The 23,953-nt window shown below is 39.7% G+C and overlaps 2 protein-coding genes across 7 annotated transcripts in view; both read right to left on the minus strand.

Annotated features, from left to right (window-relative positions):
* slit1a (slit homolog 1a (Drosophila)) overlaps positions 1–13,898 on the minus strand; it is a 93,685-nt gene extending 79,787 nt beyond the window's left edge. For all 4 annotated transcript variants that reach the window (XM_004077151.5, XM_011484467.4, XM_004077152.5 and 1 more), the window contains exons 1-2: positions 13,231–13,898; positions 471–542 (exon numbers count right to left, since the gene is read on the minus strand). In XM_004077151.5, the coding sequence (XP_004077199.1) occupies positions 471–542; positions 13,231–13,433 (275 nt within the window). In that variant the 5' untranslated portion in view covers positions 13,434–13,898. The remainder of the gene's footprint in view (positions 1–470; positions 543–13,230) is intronic.
* Positions 13,899–15,677: 1,779 nt separating this feature from the next.
* LOC101161828 (rho GTPase-activating protein 19) lies at positions 15,678–23,659 on the minus strand. 3 transcript variants are annotated; one of them, XM_011484469.4, is made up of 11 exons: positions 23,179–23,659; positions 22,624–22,880; positions 22,160–22,240; positions 21,478–21,687; positions 21,146–21,372; positions 20,984–21,070; positions 19,493–19,558; positions 18,662–18,859; positions 18,477–18,572; positions 18,193–18,297; positions 15,678–17,109 (listed from the first exon to the last, which is right to left on the minus strand). In XM_011484469.4, the coding sequence occupies exons 1-10, from the start codon at positions 23,217–23,219 to the stop codon at positions 18,232–18,234; spliced, it is 1,329 nt and encodes a 442-aa protein (XP_011482771.2). In that variant the 5' UTR covers positions 23,220–23,659; the 3' UTR covers positions 15,678–17,109; positions 18,193–18,231. The 3 variants fall into 3 exon arrangements, with proteins under 3 accessions (XP_011482771.2, XP_078788024.1, XP_011482772.2); XM_011484470.4 differs by lacking the exon at positions 15,678–17,109 and adding an exon at positions 17,347–17,476; XM_078931898.1 differs by lacking the exon at positions 18,193–18,297 and having other exon boundaries at positions 16,925–17,109.
* Positions 23,660–23,953: the final 294 nt, after the last annotated feature.

The raw sequence follows: 23,953 nt of genomic DNA on the forward strand, positions 1-23,953 counted from the left end.
GTAGTTCCAATAATGCTAAGCTCGTGTTACATTTAGAGCACATTCAGGGTTTCACACATTTCCCTCTGGCACCACTCACAAGTGTGTGTGTTGGTGTGTACAAATGCTGACACTTTTACAATTACTCTATTAGATGAAATCCCAGGTGCTGTTTGATTTTTACCGCAGAGCCAGTGGCTTCACCTGATTGTGTTAACTGTGCACCCAAGGACAGTGCGCCAACAGCAAAGAGAATACAATGACAGAAAAGTCCATTAGCTAGCCAGCCGCAGTCACTCGGTAGCTTAATGTGCTTCTGAGTGGGACAAATCCACTGCCACTTCAGCAGGTCTGTGCTAATTTGAGCAGTATGTCAGCTGCAATGCGAGGTTACATGCAGCTCAGGTATGCATGAGGAGATCAACTCGGACAATGACAAGCGCCCACCACTCATGCATACATCTCTACATAACACAAGAGCATATACTTACAGAACTCTGACATATTTCAGCCCAGTGAAGTCACTCTTGGTGATGCGTGTGAGGTTATTTCCATTCAGCTCCCTGCAAAGAGACAAAGACAACCACATTGTTAGTTTTACTATTAACCTCTAGCTAGATCTGAATAGGATGGTGACTAAAGGTTCAGACAAGAAGCATGAAGTTATAAACTGACCAATCAGATGCCGCAATGAAAGTATGTGGTGCCCGCTGGCCCTCACATTGAAAGTTCAAAATGATTGACACATTGTCCCAAGATCTTTTTCAGCAGTAGGGGTTTTAAACTTTTGACAAGTTCTCTACTGATTGACGAGAGTAGTTGCTATAGACACAATGACTCAGACCAACTCAGACAAATCACTGCTTACTGACGTCGTCTGGCTCCAACATATCTGTGTTCGAATCGTGAAAAGATGGTGACTGAATTTACAGTACTCCATTGGCGCCAGAACTAAGCCATTTGGGCGACGACATTCTCATTCCATCAAGTTCTCTATAGCTATGTTCACACCGCCTCAGCAATGCGCGTTCAAGCAAACATTTCCAATAAAAAGCCAATGAAAAAGCGCGTACATGTGTGTTTCAGGCTTCTGCATTCAAAACTCCTGCATTCGTGTGACGGTACGCAAGTTAAGCCCCTTTTTGGACTTAACGTACAAAACGCGTAACCATTGAACATGGATTAAGAGTTAAGAGTTAAATTGGTACTTGGATTTGGATTGACGTATGGATGGCGTCCTTTTCAATACAAGGAAGTGCATCTATTTGAAAAGTGATCATGAAGGAGAAATTAATAATTGCAGTGTAATAAAAATGAATAATAATAATGTAATAATTAATAATTCCATCTGGGCACACCCAGATGGAATTATATGACACCAAGTTTACGATAGCCTATCGTAAAAGATGTGTGAGAAAGAAAGCAAAGTGTTTGCGAGATTTGCCCCGCTTCAACACTTTACTTCAAGCCTCTTTCAAATGTGAGTCCATGAGATAGTATCAGGTGGCGACAGTCCAGAACACCGTATGCTAAAAGCTTGTTCTAGAATGCCCATTTAGCCCTTTTTTGAATGCGCATCACATACCTGGTATGTACGTAGCTTGAAACAGTCAATGACAAACACACACAGTAAGTAGATTGCCAATACTTACAACTAAAACAAAAACGGTACTAAGAGTTTTGTTTTTAATGGCTTCCTTTCTCATGAAATGCAAATTTCTGAGATGTTAAATGAAAAATACTCTGGTGGGCAGAATTAGGTTGTTATGTTTAAGGGAAGTCTGAACTCAGTTCTAACTCCACTGGGAGATATTAAGAAGTCCTATTAAAATGGAAGCCACATTTTAGCTGCTTGTTGGCCCCTCTGTTCCAGCGCTCTCCCACCAACACATGCACCCCCCCCCCCCCCCCCCCACACACACACAGCCCTGCTGCCTTCTCTCTGTCTGCCATGTCCCTCTACAATCGCTGGGGATTAGCAGAAGGCAGCAGAGGGGATTTGGGCAGGGCTGCAAGGCCAGAAAGCTAAGTGCTGAAGCATAGTCGAAGCAGGCTCCCTGCTGAGGGCTGGTCATCCCAGCAAAAGAAAATAGATAAAAGGACTAGAGAAAATAATTCTGACTCGTCTTCTGGTGGAAAGACAAAAGGCTTTTAATAATATCGCTTATTTCAAATTAGGGATGCACGTTGTATTGGGTGATCCGATTTTGGGGGTCCTTTATGGTGACATCATCACGTCGGTTGCAGAATGTTTTCTTAGACTGGAGGAGAAAAATGCATGCAAACGAAAAACTCTGTAGTGAAAGAAGATATATGGTTTCTCTCACATACTTTGTAAGTATTATGTGTCCACCCCAACTCTGAACCCCTAAACCATTCCTCCCAAAGCAAAAGCAAGAAAACTTGCTCCAAATCTACACTGAATGCACAAGTTTCTCTCCCTCGTCTAATGACCACTCAAGGGACTGTTGCACTACGCAGTACGAAAGAGAATGGTCATTACAGACAGATGGTTCATGCAAGCGCGTGCATGCATTTAAGGGTGTGTGTATACACAGGTGCATCGACTGGCCGAGGGACACGGCCACGAGAAAATAAATAATGGACTGGGCTTCATTAGGCTGGGCTCCCATACATACACATGTGGTGCTCATTACAGGTGCTTACGCAGATGCACGTACACACACCCACGCACCATTCTGGATTTCCAATGTCTTATCTTCAGGGTGGTCAGAGCTGATGAGACCCACGGGACATTAAAAAGGAGAAAGACTGAAGAGGAGGAACAACAGAGACGGTTACTGTTGAGCGATGGCAGGAGACGTGGAAAAACTGACAACACACAAACAAATAGACCGTTTTCCGCCTTCAAGATCGATTTCATCTGCTAGAATCCCAGTGTTGAAGTGTGTTGCAACATCTTCTAGTTGTTAAGTTTTAACTGAAATCAAATGCTGACAAAACATACTGCTTTTTTAGAGAATGTTATCTCAAAGTAGACACCTGTTAAAAAGGCGAGACTTTTGGACTTTGTGCAGCTTTTCCTACTTTCTATGACTTTTCCTTACTTTTTAAATCTATGTAGGGTTCACAAGTTCATGATGTCAACTGAATTCTATTGCAGCACTAAAACTTTACTATGTAATAATTTGCAGATTTTTTTGACACTGCTGATCTGTGAAACACTTTTAAGTGCAACTGTATTTTTCAAGGACAAAGTTTCTGCAGAGCAGCAGCAGTCGTTAATTAAAAATTCCACTGAGTTTTGGGTGGAACAGTTGGCATGGAGTGACTCCACCCCTTTTTACATCTCCGTGACATTTTTAAAAAGCTGTTAATAATGCTTTAATCTTAATTAGGCAGCAAGTAAGCCATTTGTAATAGTCCCAGGAGTAAAGTCGACCTGCGGCAACGTTTTTGTTCATTACAGTATGAAAGGTGCATAAAAAAGAGGTTTGACAAAGTAAAAGGTCAGTTAGGTAGAGAAATGGATAGACTTTTTTGAAATTCAGCATTATGCAAAAGTTGTCATTGTGTTCATCTGTTATCTGTAAATTGTTTAAATGAGACAAAGTAACCTCCATCCCCAAATCTGCCAAGCTGCAACAGGCTAAACCCATGTGGGGAAAAACTTTAGCAGATTCAGGTATGAGAAGTGAATATTATTAAAGTCAGGCATTTAGGTAAACCTAAAGAGTGTGTGTGGGTGTATCAGAGTTACTCTCGTGTTTGTTTCTGGTAAAATCAAAGTTTAGCTTGCAGAATGTAACAGTTTTGCTACCTTAAGCAACAGCTGGAAACGTCCTGAGACCCTTCTTTTCTGCAGCTCGTAGGACTATGTTTGTTATTTCATGTGAAAGCAGGTACGTCCAATTAAAACCCCTTTGCTTCGTTTGTCCCGTTCATATTGTCCACTGGAGCTTGTCTGAGATCTGTCAATCATCATGCCAAGTGAGACATGGTCTCAGAGGAGGAAACACTGCTCCATTTCTCCTTTTTTTCATATACTTCATGTACTTTCTGATTATTTGAATAATTCATTTTTTGTGGGGTGGTTAACAACACATTTTTCTGGGATTTGATTAATTCAGAATGCATTTTTTTCAGCTTTTCTTGGACTTCATGAATATGAACTCTAGACATGTAGGCTTGATTAATCAGTAGTTGTTTTGATTCCACATCTAAACAGGACGGGTATGCCAGAGTCATATACATTTCATCAAAAGGAAAAATCTGTTGTTTATTAACTACAGTATCAGTCTCTGCTTCCTGTTTCTCCCTCAACCAAATGGGGCAAAGCAAAGATTTTTGGCATGAAAGAGAAAGCATGTTAACTCACCTCATAGACAGATGTTTTGTGATACTGACTACTAGCAGGTTTTCACATTAAAGTACCGCAGTATTACTTTAGAAGCTGAAAATTATGAGGTATCATTCCAAGTATCTACAGCAAAGGGTTTCCACCTTAAACTATTTTGGTCAAATCAATTCCATCCTCTGTAAGAATTTCCTCTACTGACACACTTCCTGGGGAGAAAGTGGATTTATGACATCACTATCTAATCCCTCTTCATCTTCTACCCCTAGCTGATTGATGCTTGAGAGTATTTCCTGGTTCACCTTCCCTCGGGTGGACACACGGCAGCCATGCTCCACCACTCCACATATCTATAATTCAGAGAGGCCCGGAGCACTGTTACAACGCTGAAAAACTCATTACGCTTATTTCTGCCAGCTGCTGGGGTCCCTCTGCAGTGGTCTGTTTTGAACATGTTTTGAATTGAGCAACTTTTCATGAAGAAAAAAAAATAAAAAATAAAAGGATAAGCAAACACCGGTTTACCAAGAATGGAACACTAATTATACCCGGGCAGATACAAACATTTGCGTGAGCTGTAACCAAATAAATGTACATAATTAGATTATTTAGACACGTTTGCTTGCAGAGTTAAGTGTTTTTCAGGGTCAAACTGCTTCGAAGACAATCAGTGGGAATTTCCTCGTTATGCATAAACATGAAAATAAATGGATAAGCACTGCACTCTAAAATGCTTTCTACAAAATTTTAACTCCATCTCTTGTCAAGTGCATGCCAAAAACAACACACACATGACCTTCATCTCAAGGTTTTGTTTCTCTTTTAATTATCTGTTTATTTGTCCTAGACAAGGACAGCCCGCAAAAGACGACAAATGGTTTCTTTTATTTTGAAGGCCCTGCTGTTAAGTCTATCAGACAGTTTGTTTCTAACAGTTTCAGCGTGGAAGTGAAGACCCCCCCCAAAAAACTACAACTTGGATCTCGATCCAGTTTGACCAGAGCAGCAAGTACTTTCCCCAGTGAACAAACAGGTGGAGAAGCTGCAAACGAGCAAAACATTCCTCCTCCTGCAGACTGGGGAGCATATGGAGGCGACAGCCGTGAAGCACGCAGGTGGAGAGAAGTGAGGGGTTGGGGGGGTGGACTATGAGAGACAAAAAGAAGACAGAACTACTCTGACAAGGCTGTTAGCTGTCTGAAAGTGACGGCGTGAAGCAGAGTGTTAGAGTGTTGCCAGAAGCCAGGGAGCTGTGAAGATCTGACAGGACTGCCGGGGAAATGTCAGTGGAGAGACGAGGCCTTGGGGAATGCTTCAGGTGGACTGCAAAAACAGAAAGTGGCTGGGTAAAATACTGGTCAGACCCGCTGACTCTCATAAGAACCTAGCTTTAAAGAAATGAGGAAGGACGGGAGGAAGCCACCATGACTAAAGCAACACTCTTAAATCCAACTGAAGTGCATCTATTCACACAAGGAGGTCAGATTTTGCTCTGCTTGAACACAATTCCACCAATGACTCTGAGACTGGCGGTTAAAGCCGCAACTGCACATTTTTACTGCTTATGATGGTGCAAGCGCATTTATGTATGCAGGGCACAAAGTCGACGAGCATGAGAGCTCACTTCAGGGCTCCTCAAGGGCTATTTACAGTTTTCGTTCTGCTCAGTAAGGCCTCTGGAGCAACATTACTGATAGGAAAGTAAAACATTCAAAAGATCCCACACAGACAACACACGGCTCCCTCACAGGGCCTTGACGAGTGTGGGGTCCCCTGAAGGGTACCCTGCTTGCTGAAGACCCGTCTCCCTGAACAAACAGCCGCAGGACAATGTGCGTCCTTGCATTAATTTTGTTCAACTCGAACTCACATTCTTTGGTTGAAGCTGAGGGAGAAAACCTTCGAAGACACTAATGACTTATCATATCCTCCAAGTCGGGTCTGCAACCTGCGGCTCCAGAGCCACATTTAAAAAAGAACTGAGCAGCATACAGCAGCAGGAACTGAGCCTGTTTCAAGGCTGATATAGTTTGCCAAGCAACAAGTATCAGGGTTGTGATGTGGCAGAACCTCCTGTAAGAAGGCATGTAGGCCATGTGAATGTGCACCATGAGTGTGGAACATCTGCGCTCTGCCACATCTATTATAGGCCATTTATTGCAAACAGAGGACTGAGGAGATGTTTGCCTCACAGATGTGCACTGGCAGCTGGTAAACTTGATGGATACTGCATGTGTTCTGTGTGCTCGGATCTGTCCACGAGCACAGAGTCCATGACTTTCAGCCCCACTGAGCACACCGGGATCAGCTTTCCTTCTGCTCCAAACTGAGGGGGGCTCACCTCTTAGCAAAATAATGTCACTATATAGCCAAAGCATTTTCAAGAGATTCATTTATCAAAAGAGCTAATCATCACGACGAAGAACCTGTGTGGAAATGGATTGGTTCTTTGTTAAATCTCATTTAACTGACCAAAAAGTTGGGAGACTGACAGATGAATCAATTTAATGTTCCCAGATTCTTTTAAGAATTTTAAGATTTACCAAAAATGTGTGAACTAGTTTTGCTATATGAAAAATGTATCATATAAACGACTTAATAAATGGAAAAGGGAAACATGCAAACCGCCACAGATCTCCCGTGCGCCTGAAGAGCTGCCAATTATTTGCTCTTGAACTTGTCTCACACAGAAGCGTGAAATGTGGATTACGACGGCTTATCTACAGAGTCAGCTGAGCGTTCACTTTGTGTGCATTTTTACACACACACACACACACACACACACACACACACACACACACACAAAGCAGCCATCCCCTTCTTCTCCCTCCTGGAGAGATGGTCCGGTTGAAAGCTGTTCTTCTGAGAGATGAAAGGCGATCTCGGTAGATTCTCCAAATTCGATTATTATAGTCTGCTGAAATACAAGCACTCTTGGACAGGCGTGTAAAGCAGCAGAGCGTGTGCACATACTCGTATGTGGACTTTTCTTTCATTTCGGTGAGCATGACTTGCAAATGGTTCTGAAAAGTGCATTAACTCATCTTGGAAAGGATTTTGACATCAGAAAAATGCTGCTAATAAAGCATATTTCTAGCTTTGATGGGTGCAATTAAACACACCAACAGATAATCTGTTCTGCTGTGTTGTTAGCTCTGTGGAAACGTACACCACAGCCAGCTCCTCTGATGAGGATGTTAATGACCCACCACGATCATTCTTCATGTTATTTATGATTATGCCGTTTTTAGCCAAAATCAAAAAACCTGTGTCGTTTTCTAGGACACAGTTTTTCTGCAGAGTGGCAGGAGTTCATTAAATTTTTTTGTTTTGTTTTTTTTTGTTTTAACTTGTCCTGTCCAACAGCTGGGCAGACAGATGAGAGCTGAGGGCCTCTTGTGTTGGACATATTTTACTTTAACAAGAGGGGTTATTAATCTTCAGACAAACCAAAGGTATGTCTGAATAAACCCCTTTTGTAATTGAGGCCAAACTTTATTAATTTCAAACATGTTTGAAGATCTTTGGTGTTGGACCGGACGGAAAAGGAAAGAGGGGAAGAAGAGAGAGGGACGTTAGAGAGAGGGGGGGAAGGAGGGTGATAGTAGGAGGGGAAGGGGGGTAAGACCATGAAGCAGCATAAAGCAACAAGTTTACTGGTTCATTCAAAATTTGCCTCCAAGTTGTGGGGGGGGACCGTTGGCATGGAGTAAGCCACTTCCCGTCACCCTTCTTTTTACACTCCCTCCTGCTAGCTACATCCCCTCACAACCTCAACCGGTGCAACACAAATGGTTAGCAATAATAGAGCTATCCAGCCGTGCAGTTTAGAGTCAGAGTCCAGCTCAGACGAGGAAATACAAAGACCTACATGGATCTATTTGTCTGCAAGTGGATGCATCAGAATGGAGTGGAGTGGGCCTGCAAACTGAAGCTTCTGCATCACAACTACAAACTTTTCAAAGTACATTTTTTCTCTCTTCTCCAGGTTCACAACGATTTGAATTATAAAATACTCAGAAATGCAATTTTAAGGTTATGTATATTAATATATGACCACAATCATGAGGGAAAATACCACAAAAACATGTTAAAAACACAAAAGAAACATCAGTGAAGAGAAGAACGCTTAAGGAAAATAAAAAACGTCTTCCTGTAAATCAGACAGGTGAGTTCATAACAGTTATAAACTGAAGAAGCAGATGGATAGAGGGAATTGAACCATCTCTGGATTCAACAGAGAAGACCACAGCTGTGCTGCACAGGCGGTAAGTCCAAGCAATTCCCAGACTTGTATTTTCACAAAGCTCCAATGTGCACAAACATTCTTAGAATAATTTTCATTCCAAGCAATATTGTTGCTCTTCACAGGATTATCAGCCATGAGAATGGATTTATTAGACTCTATAAATGGTTCAAATGAACCTAGTCTGCTTCTGGGCTTGACCCGACTTGCCCTTAAAAGCTCTGAGGGGAAGTTATTTTCACCAATGACTACATTTGCTTCTTCTGTGCCAGCTTTGATTCTATGAATTTGTTTATCTAGTCTTGACTGTTCAGCTCCACCTTCATCTAGTTTCTTTATTTCTTTCTTTCCACTTCAGTCAACGGGGAGGTCTGGCAGGTAGTGAGCAGGCTGTGCTCCTCCATGTCAGGGTAAATTATAGATCTGGTGGCCAATGAGCTGTCAGATGTACCAGTTATGTGCTGGTGCCAAACACTGCAAGCTTGCCAGGCACACACAAACAGACACACACCTAAAGCATTAAACCCTGAAAAACTGGGGTATCAAAGCAGCGAAGCCCCCCCATCCCCAGCCACTACGACCCCTCATGTGTTTTCATCTGCATGACTTATTCGCTGCACTTCACAATAGAACATACACATAAGGAGGCAGATGCCCAAATTTATGAATAAACAAAAGTGAATACATGCATATGGTGTGCACACTCCACCTCCTCCATCCTGGAAGACCTCCAGATCCCAGGACAAAGTACTCTCTGGCACGTAATAACACTGGCTTTATATAAATGCATTCACAGAGACACACAGCTCCTCCTCTTTTTGTATTTTAATTCATAAACGAATGAGACGAAGGCTTTAAAGTAGAAGTGAGGTCATTAGGTGTACAAAAAAGGCAAATTAGGCTTAGCATCTCTAATGGGTCTCAGGATGAATGCAGATTTCACACGGAGCCATGGATGGAATTTTATGGGAAAAAAACAGGTTTATTCTTGCAAGAATTATCTTATTTTGGACAATGAAACACGTATGTTTTAATTAGATATTATAGAATTAAACTTCAAAGCCTTCAAAGATAAAAATAGAAAAGTAATTCAATGCAACAAAAATGGATAACCTAAAGATATGACCTCTTCGTGTTGGGCATCTTGGCCCTTTGGTAACTCAAATTTGTGAGCAATTATGCAAATAAGTGACTACTTTTACAGGAATTTACCACAAATGGGGTTTCCCTAAAAGCATTTTTTTTCTCATTTTTATCTCAAGTGGGATTAGAATCTCATACAGGTTGAACAAAATTCATGCTTTTAGGCGAAGTCCATTGAGATGACTATTTCAATAAATAAATAAAATTGAATATAATTGAATTGAATTATGTGCCTGGAATGTAATAATCAGTTTTTGTTTCTAATCTGGGGTAATTTAGTGGCTAAAGGTGAAAAAAATCAATCAAGGTTCTCTTACATGTTTCTCTTTTTTCATCAGAAACTAAAGTAAAAAAAAAGTTGAGGATCTCTGGTAACAAGTATTAAATTAATTGGATATCCACACTATAGTAAATAAAAATACAGTATAAATATTTCTGATATTTGATACTGTTGATTCTCAATCAATAAATATTGAAAAATACAGTAAAAATACACTTTGGGTCATGAAATTATTGCTCTAAAATAATGTAGAATAATCTTGGATTTCGATATTATAAACTAAACCAACTGAAGGCACTACTGTCACCAAAAGTAAATAAATCTTCAAAGTAAAAATTGTCGGTAAGATTTTCCTTTTCATGGTAAAACTATCAAGGATTTTTTTTGTAGATAAAAAAAAATAGACTGAAGTTTGTTTAACAGAAAAAAGAAGAAAAAAAAAAGCAATTTTGTTTTAAATATAGGCAACAATTAGAATAAAAAAATAGAATGAATATGAAAATAAGAATATTACAAAAATCTGTTAAAGTGACGTCATATCTGCTAGCATAGTGGAGAGGCCGTACCGGAAAATGTTTTCAGAGTGAACATTCAAGTGTGACAATGTTTAAAAAGACATACATTTTGCAACCATTCAAATATTTTATTGTTGTTTACCTTTTGGTACCCCCCCCCCCCCCCCACCACCACCACCACCACAGCAAATCTGCTATTACTGATACACACAAGTGGCTTGGCAGAGATTTTTATGCTGGATGCCCTTCCTGACCCAACCCTTCATTTTCTATCATAGCTCACTGGATGAAGTGTGTGGGCATTCAGACATATTAAATAGTAAGAATTGTGGTGGTATCTGGGAATTGTTGATCTGGTTTTGTGAATCAAATCAGATCGTCACCTTAGCAACGATCCACAGTTCTAACAACTTTCATGACTATTCTAGAAAAAAGTTGTTATCTAGATAAAATACTATAATGTGTACCAACTCAGGAACAGGGGCCTGTGCTTCATACAATAATATAGAGAACCCCCACAAATGGTTCAATAAAAGCTCCTCATGGGTTGTTTGCAACAATTACAGCTCAGTAAAAAAAAAAAAAAAAAAAAAAAAATCAAGTAATATTTATGTTGAACAATTTTTAAGGACAGTTTTTGCTAAATCAAAACAAAAATAGGAGGTCCACTATTTTTTTCAATAAATAATCTTGAAGTGATCCTATTCTTTGTTTTTAGATAGGCGGGTTTTAAAGAAATATATAAAAAAAATGTGTGAAACTAAAAAATGTACTTGCACAAGTCTCCTCCAATACCACTGTGGCGAATTTTTTTTAAATGCTTTTTGCCAGAACTGGTACAAGAAGGTCTCCAGAGAACAAATAACAACAAGAAACGAGATATGGAGGACACAAGGGGGAGGGGTTAGCGGCCAATACTTGGCGAGGTGTGATTTTAACACATGGAGCTCACAGTCTCATTACTGGCTTCAGTCTGAGGAGCGCAGGGGTCAGCCCTGATCCAAACCCACACTGACAAGTGCAAATGGGATTCTGCCGTCTGTATCAACAACCTCGACCCGCCTCCCTCAACACACAAATACACTTTTTCCTAAAAATCAGCCCCCCTCCAGCGTTACACACACTTGAGCATCAACATGTTTACGGGAATCTAAACATTCATTCACACATTTCCCCAAGAACTGCGAGACAGAGATGGTTTTTCCATCTTTCAAATCACCTCATCTCATCCATCCACTGAAGTTCAGAGACTGCACTATCCAAATACATTTCTGAAAAGGGAAAACAAAGAGCTTCAGCCAACCTCCGGTACGCCTCTGAAAAGTCATTACTCATCTTTGACCCTAATGGTGGTCGCAGAATTTCCCTCACACAGTGGCACTTTCTCCAAACACAGGCATAAAATGCAGCAATGCACATGGGGGCAGCATGTGAGGCCGGCTGGGCTGTGTTGATTTGCACAGTCACCTTGATGAATCACCCTATTCAACGTCTCACAGGGGAGAACAGTTTCTGTTGTTAAACAGAATCTCTCTGCAGAGATTGGCTATCTCGCAGATGACCTATAGCCGCATAAAAAATGCAGTGACCCAGGAATAATTTAAATGTGACCTTTAATGCACTGCGTGCTTGAAAGGCGTCCTTTAAAAAAAAAAAAAGAACCATGCACTTCTGTGTGATCGATAAATATGCTAATACGTTTTAGCACAGAAATAATCTGGTACAGAGTATGTTTCCAGTGTGAAAGGCCATTCATGTAAAAGGAAACCACAAGGTGAGCATGTTTCCTCTGCCGTTCAATATTAAACAAGCATGTGTACACATGCAGCCCAGAAGCATGTAGACTGCAGGGTGTAAAAAAAAAAAAAAAAGTTCTTAGAAATAAAATATGAAAAGCATAAAATATGCAACCAGCTCCAACTATGCAAACGCTTCCTCTGACACAGGCTTTCTCTGCAGTTCCCACCTCATGTTTTATTCACCAGTGATATTCTAAAAGCTGAAATAGAACAATCTATTTCCCCTTGCACTTTTGATTTGCTGATGAATATTTCAGAGGAATGTCAGAAAAGACAGAGAAACTGAGCTTGGCAGGCCAACATCTGCCTCACCTTTTCCCTCCGACTCCCATCCTCCCACCGTTTTTACGAGACAGCTCTGTGATCCTTTCGCGGGACTCACTTAAGGAGTAGATTCGCCTAATTTTCTAGATGATTTAACAATTTATGGAGTGAGGGTTTCTGATGCACGAGGATGGGGTACGTGAGGGAAGTTGCTCCCCCAGAAGGGAAAACTAAAGTGGAAAGAAGATGACGAAAAAAAAGTGTGGGAAACAGAAAAAAAAACATTTGGAGATACTAGATTGTTGAAAAATTGATTATTTTCTTTCTTAAAGAGCATTAAAATTGAAATTTTTATTGCAGGATTTCAATTCATAAATTTAAATGTACTTGCAGGTTTAATAAAGAAGCAGGAAAACTAAATTGTGGACACATGTTAGAAGCACACATCTGCTCCTGCTCTTTCCAGTCCCTCCAGCCTATTTATACCTGACTGGAATGCCGGTGAGTGACTGGCTGCATGACTGACACACACTCGCATACACATGCATACACGGCTTCGCAGGCAGGACTATTGTTCTTTTCAGACTAAGCAAAGTCATGTGCACTACAACAATACAACCTGAAAACAAAAGGGAAACAATGGAGAGACAGAGCCTGGGAAATAAGGACGTGAAGATGTTACTCACAGTCGTTCAGTGTTGCGGGGGATATTCCTTGGCATGGTTTTGAGACCCAGTCCATGGCAGTCCACTGTGACGCCACTGCAGGTACACAAGGCTGGGCAGGCACTGGCATTGCCAATGATCAGGGCAGAGAGCATCAGCAGCCACATCCACTGCACGGCTGGACATCCCATTCCAGCCTCAAAACAGCTGCCTGTTATGGACATGTTCAGCAGCTTCTCCTCTTCCCACTGGACTCTTTCTGTCCACCTTTTTTCTCTGTGTTCCTGCCTTCAGGAGTACTGTTACACCTCACAAGCCTGGAATGATTAAATATCTGCTAATTAAAAATGTAGAAAAAGAAAAGTGGCAATAATTTCTTCTCAGATTTCTTCTCAGCCACTCAAATCCCGTCAGTTCTTCTAAAAATTCTACTTGATATCCACCAGAGTTTGCTGATGCAAAACAAGGGCGGCTTCTTTTTTTCTTGTGTTCTCCAAGCAAACTCCTGTCGCCTCTGGTCTTTGTGGAGTTGGAGAGCTCTGGTGCGCACTGTCCTCCTCTCTGAGTCCCGCTCTGCTCTGCTCGGCTGAGAGAGGGAATAAGGAAAGAGCAGAAAGAGAAAAAAAAGAGAAGCCAGTCTGTGTCTCTCTTACACACACACACACCAGTCATCCATCACAAGGATCTACAAATAGCAGAGCCCCCGACTCCACCCCTGCCCCTCCTCTCCTTCTCCCTCTTCATACCCCCCCACTCCAGAACCCTGCCTGAACTCACTCTCATTCCTGAGATCCCCCTGTCATTCCCCCACGACTCACTTCACAAAACAAACCCACACCAAATATCTTTCTTTTTCTTGCCACCTCCCCTGCTTTACCCCCACTCGTTTTTTTCTCTTTCTTGCAGGTTTTGCCTCCAAGCAAAAAGTCCTAACCTGCATGACACTCTATAGACCCCATCCAGAGGGAGGGGCTGCAAGAGGCTGCGTGCACGCTCACATAGAGAACCCACCAGGGAAAAGAAGAGTCAGCACCAGGGAGGCAAAAAGGCGAAATGAATATTCTGCAAGCATGGTTCTGAACGTGTAGCTCAAATGTGGCCTCAAAGAGCAAGGACAGCCACAAATCTGTTAATAACCGGAGGAAAACCACGGCCATAAAAGTCAGAAATCTTATATTTAAAAATCCATGGGAGGAGAGATTGCCGTGCAGTTAGAAAGGAAAAAAAAAATCTCTTAATGTCAAGACCACAAGTTACTTTAAGTGGACACAATGTATTAGAGACAAAAAATGGAATGAGAAGTAGCCTCAATGTGACATTTTTAATTTTTTAAGGAATTTTTTAAATAAATGTTTTATGGCAAAACAAAGTAGTTTAAGTAAAAACTTCATGTATTTTACGGTCTAATCGTTGTTGATAATGTTAGGGTAGCCTTCCAATAACTTTGTCAAATCCACATTTGCACTTCATTGGCTCTAACACCTTTTATAATACAAGTTAGAAAAAAAATATGTTTGACAGTTTTACAGTTGGACCCACAATCCAGGTTTATCTACACTCTCCCTCTGAAGTACATATAAACGGCTAATCGTATGGGTGCACTGGTACCATATATTATTTATCCAAAGATTTAAAATCACTTTTTTTGTCATGTTCAGCTCAAACTTAATGAGTCAATTTGGATGGATCTATACTAGAATTCAAACCAGCAGATCCAATAGAAAAATGCTTTTCTTGAATCTAGATGCAGGTGTACACACGATCCACACTTCATGGGGGGGAACGACAGCAACAGTAAAAATGTCAGTGGAGAGCAGATCTTCCCTCCATGAATGCTTAATTAACCAGTGCCGTTTAGTAGTAATAGGGAGTGGTGGTAACATCCCTCTCCCCTTACAGTGCTGTGGCAGGAATGCACAACATAAATGACTCTGCTGCTCTCAGAGCCGAGGGGGCACATGGCAGCAATTAGGAAAAAGAATGGGACAGAATGAAGCCTTGCAAAGTGTTTTTCTTTTCTTGTACCGATGACTTCTTTATGGAATGAGTGGGATTTTAAAGACCAAATCTCATTTTACAATAAGTTAAGGAGTTCATGACTCCCTTTTCAGACTAATTATGCTCATTTGTACTTAAATTGCTTCAAATAAAAACACGCCTCTGAAACTTCACCTGTCAAACGCTCTTCCAACTGTGAACGCTGTCTGCTGGTTATTTAGAGAACAAGCAGAGCCGTTCTTACGGGTCATGTGTAAAACGTATACTTACAAATGCCAAGCGTGCTTTGACATGGACGCCATAATGACACACTGACACATTCCTGCTGTTGTGGAAAACCGTCTTCCCTCTTCCTGTCAACTCCCAGCGACCCCGTTAAGGTTGTTTTAGTGGACGGAGCTCCTGTTGATTGCATTTTGGACACAAACCTACAACTGAACTTTGACTTTTATGACACTAAATAAGACACATTAATGTATGGAGAATTTATTTACAGGATTTTAAGGAAATTCAACTTTTTTTGTTCACATCTTTGATGAGTTAGAATAGCTGTACATTATTCAACTCACATAAATCCTTTGGTTCTGTATTTTGCTTAAAGGAGGAGGAGTTTATGACAATCCCTTGTGGTGGTAATTTAAACTTTCTTTAAAGGAAACAAGTTCAATAAGCATCAGTGTCAACACAAAATGAAATAAAAATCATATAAAAAAAGGAAATAAAAGGGCTCAAAAGAAACACAAGTCCCTCAAAACCCAGGAGAACATTTGATCAAATCATTAAAATCAAACAAAAAGGAATTGGATTTGCTTCTGCAACACATTAGTGGTTCCATGAACTTCACACACCAAAGACTGTTAACTCTCAAAACCATAATATTTTAAAAAATAAATTAAAAAAACAGCTGCGCTTAAGGGTCCATGTCATTTAAAGCTGAAGAGCGTAGCCTTGTGGTTGCAAATAAAATTACAACACAACAGCAGTTTGGCCAAAAATACATTTTTCTAGAAAAAAATAAAGTTCTTAAATGTTGGACCGCTTTTCAAATGTAACAGCTTTTTGAAGTAATATAAATCAACATAAGCAACTGGCTCCTTACAGAAATGCCTGAAACAGTGGGTACAATAAAAACTGTGTAAAAATACAACAAAAAAATAAAAAACAGAAACAAAAAAATCTTAGTTCACACTTTACAAAAACATAAAAACTTGATGTAGCAAAAAAAACAAAACAATAAAATCTAAAATAAGTAAAATACAAAAATTATAAAATTGTAAACCTCCCAAAGAATTTGAACTAACATTTGACCAAAGTATCACAGTAGTCATGCATTTTACTAAAATCAATCAAGTAAAACTGTTATTTCCCATTTTAAGACACATCCATAAGAAAATGTTTTTTAAAAAAAGTAAAAAAAATAATAAAAAAGGTCAATAGTTAAGAAAGTTTATCTCTTTAAGGCACATCTCTGAAGTAACAGCTCAGGGCTGTCATGACCAATTCTTACTATACTTAACAGCAAATAAAATACTTAAATAGTAAATTAAATCTTTCACAAAAGCTTAAAAACTATAAAATTAAAATTTTCTTTTCACTGAATAAACTATCAATTAAAAATAAATATTCTTATGACGATCTGTGCGTACAAATGTTTTTAGCACAACAAATCCAAATTATAAAAGGAAGAGACAATTCAACTGGACCAAATGGAAGTTTGTCCGCTTCTCTGGTGCATAGTAACAGTTTCCTCCTACCGGCTTACATAAACTCAATTCTTATTCAGTGGAAGCAACAAAACTCACAGAAAAATAAAAGAATAACTCGACAGGTCATCGTGGCATCTCTTTCAAAAGTTTAAGATGATCCTGGAGTTCTGACGGCGACTATTTTATAATGAAAACCCTGGAGAAGAAAGAGGCTAAGCATTAGGTTGGTGTCCGCTTTACATAACTGGAATACAGCAGCTACTTTGATGAACTACAGACAGATGTTTGAACGGAGAAGCAGAAAACAAAGCATCTTAATATTGTAGACAAGAATCCTGTGATAGTTGGCGGTCAGACGTCGTTCTGGGATCCATCTGTCTGTGACATTTTGTCTGGACATCTACAGCTAATCTGGGAGGAATACTAGGAATTTTCAGGCCAGCTTGTACATGCAGCATAATGTCCTCCATGTTCTCCATCCTTCAAATTCACAGGGGTTAAAGCGCCACTCCGATCATCCTTTGTAAGAGTTCCCTGTGGTCTTCTAGTTATGATTAGGCCGTCTAGATCCAAAATAAAAATAAAAAAGTGGTTTTCTAGAACATTGTTTCTGCAGAGCAGCAGTAGTTCTTCAGAAATTCACCCCTGGGTTGGGGGTGGGACTGTTGGTGTGGAGCAACCCTGCCCACCCTTCCCCTCCCCGTTGCAGAGCAGGCAGCTTGTGGCCCGCCTAGCCTATTTCCTACATCACAAATAAGTTTTTTTTGTGTCTCTCTTGATTCACAACAATTTGAATAAAGAAATACTCACAGAGGCAATTCTGAGATTCAATTTCTTAATGTCCGTCCTCCATCGTCAAAAAAAAACAACCCACAAGATCATGTTAAGAACACCAAATAGACCATTTTCACTTTCCAAGTGCTCTCCTTCAAGCTCCCCGCTGTTGTTTTAAGGGAGAATTCAGCCATCAGGAAGCTAATTTCCATTCTCTTTATTCAAGTTATTCCACACTATTTGCAGCACATTCCTGATGGTTGGAATATAGATTAACCAATTAAGAGCCTGACCTTTTGATTAAGCTCTCTCTTTACCGGAGCCAGTCAGCTGCCGGTTCGGTCCACAGTCAAAGTGCAAACCAAGTTCACACTCTGTGCGGGGACTGAATGGCCTTTGGACAGAAGGGCAGCGGCACCAATTTCCCCAAGCAATTGAAGCAAGAACTCTCAACTTGGATTTTATAATAAATATTCATTTCAAACTAAACTCATTAAATACTCACTGCTCTGCAGCTGATTTTTGGCCTTCAGTGCCTGACACTTCAGGAACTGGGAGGACTGCCGCCGTTTTCTTTCCCAACTAATAATTGACTCCCCAACACCTTCTTCTGTAAAATTAAATAAAAATAAAATTCATTGAGAGCTGGATTGCTGGAATTCTGCTCCAGATGTTCTGTTTAGCTAAGAAATGTGTTAACTTTTAAAATGTGACAAAAATTTATTTTTATCATTTACTAGCTCAATCTGATGTGTATTTTTAAAGCTGCCAAAAGTCCTTCATACAAACCTTGATAATTCCACTGAAAGAGCGGGATCGCTGGTGTCTCCTCGTGAACGGTGACCGAGATTCTGCTGATGGAGTCAGACCAGGCTGCTTCTCAAACTTCACAAGAAAGCACATCATATTGTCAGGTTTTTATGAAAATGTATAGTATTTTTGGTTTGTTTACAGTCATTTGGAGCTGCAGTCACCTTTCTGATGAGTTTCTTCTTCTTAGCAGACTCAGGCATGCTGTTGACCTGCTGGTACAGCTCTCTGAGGGCAGTCTCTGTATAACTCAGGCTCTCTGATGACTTTTCGGTGTTTGATCTCACTGAAGGAGATGGGTAAGCAGATGAGACTGCAGCCCCCGACCCATCTTCAGAACCAGATCCCAACAGCATATCATCCTTAAGATGACAAAGACAAAGTATATAAATATACTACATTTCCAAAACATAAATGATTGTTTGAATGCTTTCAGCCAAATCTAAAATGTTGAATGTTGTGGTCTTGCAGCTCAGTTGGGGGTTTAGGATTCTTCTTTAAACCAACTACACATGTTTACATTTAAACTTTAAAAAAAATAACTGAGCAAAGAGAAATAAAATGCTTTTAAAGAGAATATGGAAAACCTATTGAAATGCAATCAGTTGATTTTTACGAGCTGCTATTTTACTAATTTCTGTCTTCACTTCCTCTTAATTTCAAAAAACATTAATAAATGTATACTTTTTTTGGCAAAACTTTGAAAATAATCTCCAGTTTTTCATCATAATAAGTTGGGCGTCATGTCTTAAACCTCAGATCTGCAACTTTACCTTCTTCTTGACGTAACCCAGACTGAATTAAAAGTCTTCAATCACCACAAAGCCCAGGACAAAAACACAGCATGTCTGCAGCCTTAAGCAAAAATGATTTCCTTTTGGCTTTTCCCCTCAGGGGTCTCCACAGTGCAACAGCCTGTGGTTTTCTCCAGTAAAATATTATTCAATAATCAAAACATTGATTATTAAAAAAAGAGGAAACATCAGGAAACCTACATTTGATTGAAGAGCCTTTGATCCCAGGAAATGTGCTTTGGCATAGTCTTTGATATAGTCAGGCGCCTTTAATGAAGAAACACAATTAAAACTTAGATTGACCTGTTATAGCCTTATGTGTACATATGAAACACTGAAGAATAAATTAGTTAATAAAACAAATGAAGACTCAACTGACAAAACCATGACATTTTAGAGCTGACTTGATTGTCATCAATGAATTGTGGGACAACAAAATCACAGATGCTTTAAGAAACAAACATCCAGGCTGTTTCTAATGTTAGATGTTTGGCTTTTTACTTAGAAGAAACAAAATCAGAAAAACAATAAAAGGTCATCAAAAACACATACGGCTTCAAACCAACAAAAATGTGTGTGAAAAACGTCCAAAAAAGCTCATCTATCAATCAGTTTCGAACTTCTTCTTTTTGACCTGGTTCCTGTAGAAATAGAAGAGAGTTATAGACCCCCCTTTTCCCAGGAGGCCACTTACTGCTCCTCTAGAAGAACATCAAGGCGTTCTGAGTCCAGCATGAGGCATGAATGTCTCCTGTGAGTCCTGAGGTCACACACAGCCTCAGAACTTTGAAACGTGTCCAAAACACTTCCCCTGGTGGTCATTAGGATGGCCTCCTGAGCCCATTCACCCTCTGAGGTTAAGCTCGACATGGATGCTTGGAAATACCGTCTCATTCTTAGCAATGAATCAATGAAGGGGGGTCTAACGGCAGGGATGTCCAGTTTAGCTTAGTCCGTTTGTTGGTTCAATTTAGTATTTTCCTATAGAATTCTATGTATTTATGATCCTTTTGATTTTATGTTTACATTTTTTAATTACCGATACGAAGCCCATCGAGACGACTGTTGTTGTGGATTTGGGCTATACAAATACATTGAATTGAATATGTATTATAAAGGTCAAGATTTCTCTTCATCTAAACTGTATTTATTCAAATCTTCATAGTCAAAATCAGCATTGCAACACATCATTGTCCTTGTCTTAGAAATGTGTGTATCCATACAAATGAGGCTGAATGCAGTTCATTTCAGGAATAAAATCAACATTATTCTGCTCCCAGAAACAGCAAAAAGGCACTATCAGTATTTCACCGATAATTTTCATTTATGTTATGCAAATTGTTTCTCCATTTTGTCAAGATTTCCTCAAACCTGTCTGAATGAAGAGATTGAACCATCTGAACTATCTGGTAATTATAAGTTGTATTTTTATTGAGAGTTCAATCATTTTGATTTTGCACAGCAAAATGATTAAATACTTCAGTGCAGATCTAGTAACATATTTTTAAATGGCATATGTTGTACTGTTTCTCCAACGCTTCATCTCGTTGGCTTCTTATGCAACCAGTTCACTTATTTTTGAAGTTTGAAATAAAAGCTTTTTAAAGATGTACAGATCTATTGTCTATTTACCGAGGTGTATAAAGTCTGAACGAATAATAAAAGTAAACGAAGAACTAAAAAGCAGATCACCTTGAACAGTTTCTGTGAGTGCCTGATTAGAAAGGCAACGCCATTGTTCAGTTTCTCGATGTCTCCCTGAAGATCTCTCGCAACCATCTACAGACAAAAACATGTGGAGGTGAAGTCGAATCAGTTTAAGAAAGGACCTGAAAAACAGTGGGAATACCTCACATTTTTGGGCCAGATGATGTGCGGTGCAAACATGGTGGCTAAATTGATCGCAGACATCTTGTTGGCGTGCTGATTGCGAGCAGTGTGGTGAAGCAAATCCAGCAGCAGCTTCAGCAGGCTGCGGTTGGCTGGGGGGAGCAGCATGAGGAGCAGCTGAAAGGTCTCAATCTGCCGTTCTTTATCTGGCACATTTGTCTTGTCTCCATTGTCGTCAAAGAGAGTCAGCTCTAGAAACAGAAGATTGTTTTTAAAGAAAAAAACATTATTTTTATCAGAACCATGCTTTATATGAGGGGATGACAAGAAGTTTTTGATTTTTTTTTAAACAACACCTCCGATCTTAAGGTGAGCATGATAATGCCTGTGTGTGAGCAAAGGCTCTGGCAGCTCCCCCAGGAAAACTTTGAGCAGCGTGGCGACGTCATTGGGATGAAAGTCCCCCGTCTCCAAATCTATATCAGCCCCGGCGTTCAGCATCTCTTTCAGGGCGGCTTGCCTTAAGCTGTTGCCCGGAACTCGGAACAATCCCTCCACGTGAAGGTCTGAGGGGAGAAGGAGAAAGATTGAAGTCGACAGGCAAAGTGGGGACAGGAGGAGGGATGCGGTGTGGAGGCGGGTGAAAACAGAGCGAGGGGACAAACGCAGCAGAAAGGAGGGAGGGAGTGAGTCAAAGGAGGAGTGAGTCAACAGGAGCAAAGTGCTTTCAGATCAATTATTGATCAGGCATTTTTCCCAGTGTCCACTTTCAGTGAATTACATCACTTTCTTAAAATAAACCATGACCTTATAGTGGACTGTTCTCCAACAAAGTGAAGAATTATATTTTCTAAAGAGATATAGTTTTTTAATGTAGATATTATCAAATTTCAGTAAAAACAAAAGTCAACAAGCCATGACACACATTCGTTTTTGTGTAAAGGCATCATAAAATAGAATAATTACAGTGTACTTGACAAATAAAATTGCTGTCTTAGGTGTTTACCTTTACAAGGGAAAATGTAAACGCACACTTACTTTTGAAGAGGTATTCAATGAGCTGATAGATCTGTGCTATTCCTTCTTCAGTTAAAGGTGCTCCAAATACGACTCTCTTCTCTGCAAATTGTCACATGGATGGAACAGTAAGTAGGATTGCAGCTTACATGTGGACCATTATTGCTTTTCCTGTCACATTTCTGTGCATTAGAAACCTTGACTGCATCAGAACCAGCAGCCAAATTCATAACAACCAAGATAAAATAAAATAAATAAAAGCTTTTTGAAGATAGGAAAAACTTTTTTGTGTGTTTTATTTTATGTAACACTATTTAATATAATAAACATTGAATGATTTACATTTTACGTGATATTCTTTGCTTTTGATGATTTATTTCTTACACTGAATTAAACAATATGTTTATGTTTAGACAATAGTTTAAAAGCAGACTGAAGCCCCGTCACGTGTTACTGATCCACCTCAGTGGCTGCAAAAGGCGAACCTTTCCGTTTCAGGAAGTTGAAACTACGCAGGAAGCCGTTGGAGGAGGAAGAGGGCAGCCTCGGCTCCGAATCCCCCGTCAGCTGAGCAAACTCCTCTCCGGGCAGATCTATGAGTCGAGTGATGTTGCTCAGCACCAAATCCGTGAACACCTGCGGTTTCTCGTATCTTAACCTCTCCACAAAGAACTCCGAGTGGCAGATCATAGACTGGCTCGCGTTTGGCTCGTTATACAGGAACACACTGCACTTTGTCGCCCTGTTGGAGGAATATATACACAAACCACGTACAGAAATGAACTGAAACCGATCATAGTAGGTCACAGAAATTAAACGGCCAGGTAGGGTTTGTGTGTAAAGAACGACAATCAGAACAACAACGGAAATGTAGTAGTTGTTCGCTTGCTGATTCGCTTCGAAGGCCACCGTCGACATTTCATTTACGTCACGACAAAAACACAAGAATAAAACAGACAATGTTTAGTGAACAACCAGCTAAAAAGTACAAATCGCATCTACTCGTGCATCTAGGGATAAAGCTAGTAAATAACTTCTACCTTTTATTTTGTTTTGGGGGGGAATCATTTTGTGTCGCCATCTTTGTTTTGAATCTTCCGCGATTTCACCATTGCTCCGCCCACAAACCTCTGATTGGCCATGTTGTTCATACGTCACCCGCTGCTTTTTTTTTGGGGGGGTGGGTGGGTGGGGGGGGGTCATACAATGCTATTGTAGGGACTTTAGTTTGGTGATTTACAATTTAAAATCTGCAATAAAGTTTTGAAAGAAACAAACAAAAATTTGGCTGTTTACAAATGGCACATTTTCTTTTGAACTCTGGAACCAGTTGGAACAATCTATTGTTTTTAGTAAAATAAAAAATAAAAGTGGTACAAGCTTTTAACATATAGTCACATATTTTACTTTTGATAATAAAAACATCAAAAATACTGTTAATTTATTACTTTTTTAAATCTAAATATTATTTACAAAAATCCAGAGTAAAATGTATTTATTTATTTACTCATTTATTTATTTTCATAATTCTTTATACCCCGCATAAAATATTCATACTCCCAAAGCATATATACAACCAAACTTTGTACTTTCTGATGAGTAATTTTTCTTGCTTATTTTTTCCTAATAATATCGGTTTACTATTTGTTATTTGTAATTTCTTATTCATAGAATTGTTTCTTCTTAAAGTGTTATACACAGTATTATGTTTTGGATCCACTTGTCTATTTTCTGCAAATGTGTTTATATTCAATAAGCTTTTAAAAAAAAACAATAAAATGAAAATGTAAATTATTTGGTAGTATACATTCAATT

This window comes from Oryzias latipes, chromosome 15 (assembly GCF_053564925.1).
Source record: "Oryzias latipes strain Hd-rR chromosome 15, Olatipes_Hd-rR_3.1".
Taxonomy (NCBI): Eukaryota; Metazoa; Chordata; class Actinopteri; order Beloniformes; family Adrianichthyidae; genus Oryzias; species Oryzias latipes.

Bases quoted from the DNA above. Each gene is read 5' to 3' on its own strand.
- LOC101161828 (XM_011484469.4), bottom strand. From the start codon at position 23,219: ATGGCGACACAAAATGATTCCCCCCCAAAACAAAATAAAAG. The intron at 21,688-22,159 runs GTAAGTGTGCGT...TTCTCCCCTCAG, and splicing joins CATTGAATACCTCTTCAAAA to ACCTTCACGTGGAGGGATTG. The intron at 18,573-18,661 runs GTGACTGCAGCT...TTTCTTGTGAAG, and splicing joins AGAAGAAACTCATCAGAAAG to TTTGAGAAGCAGCCTGGTCT.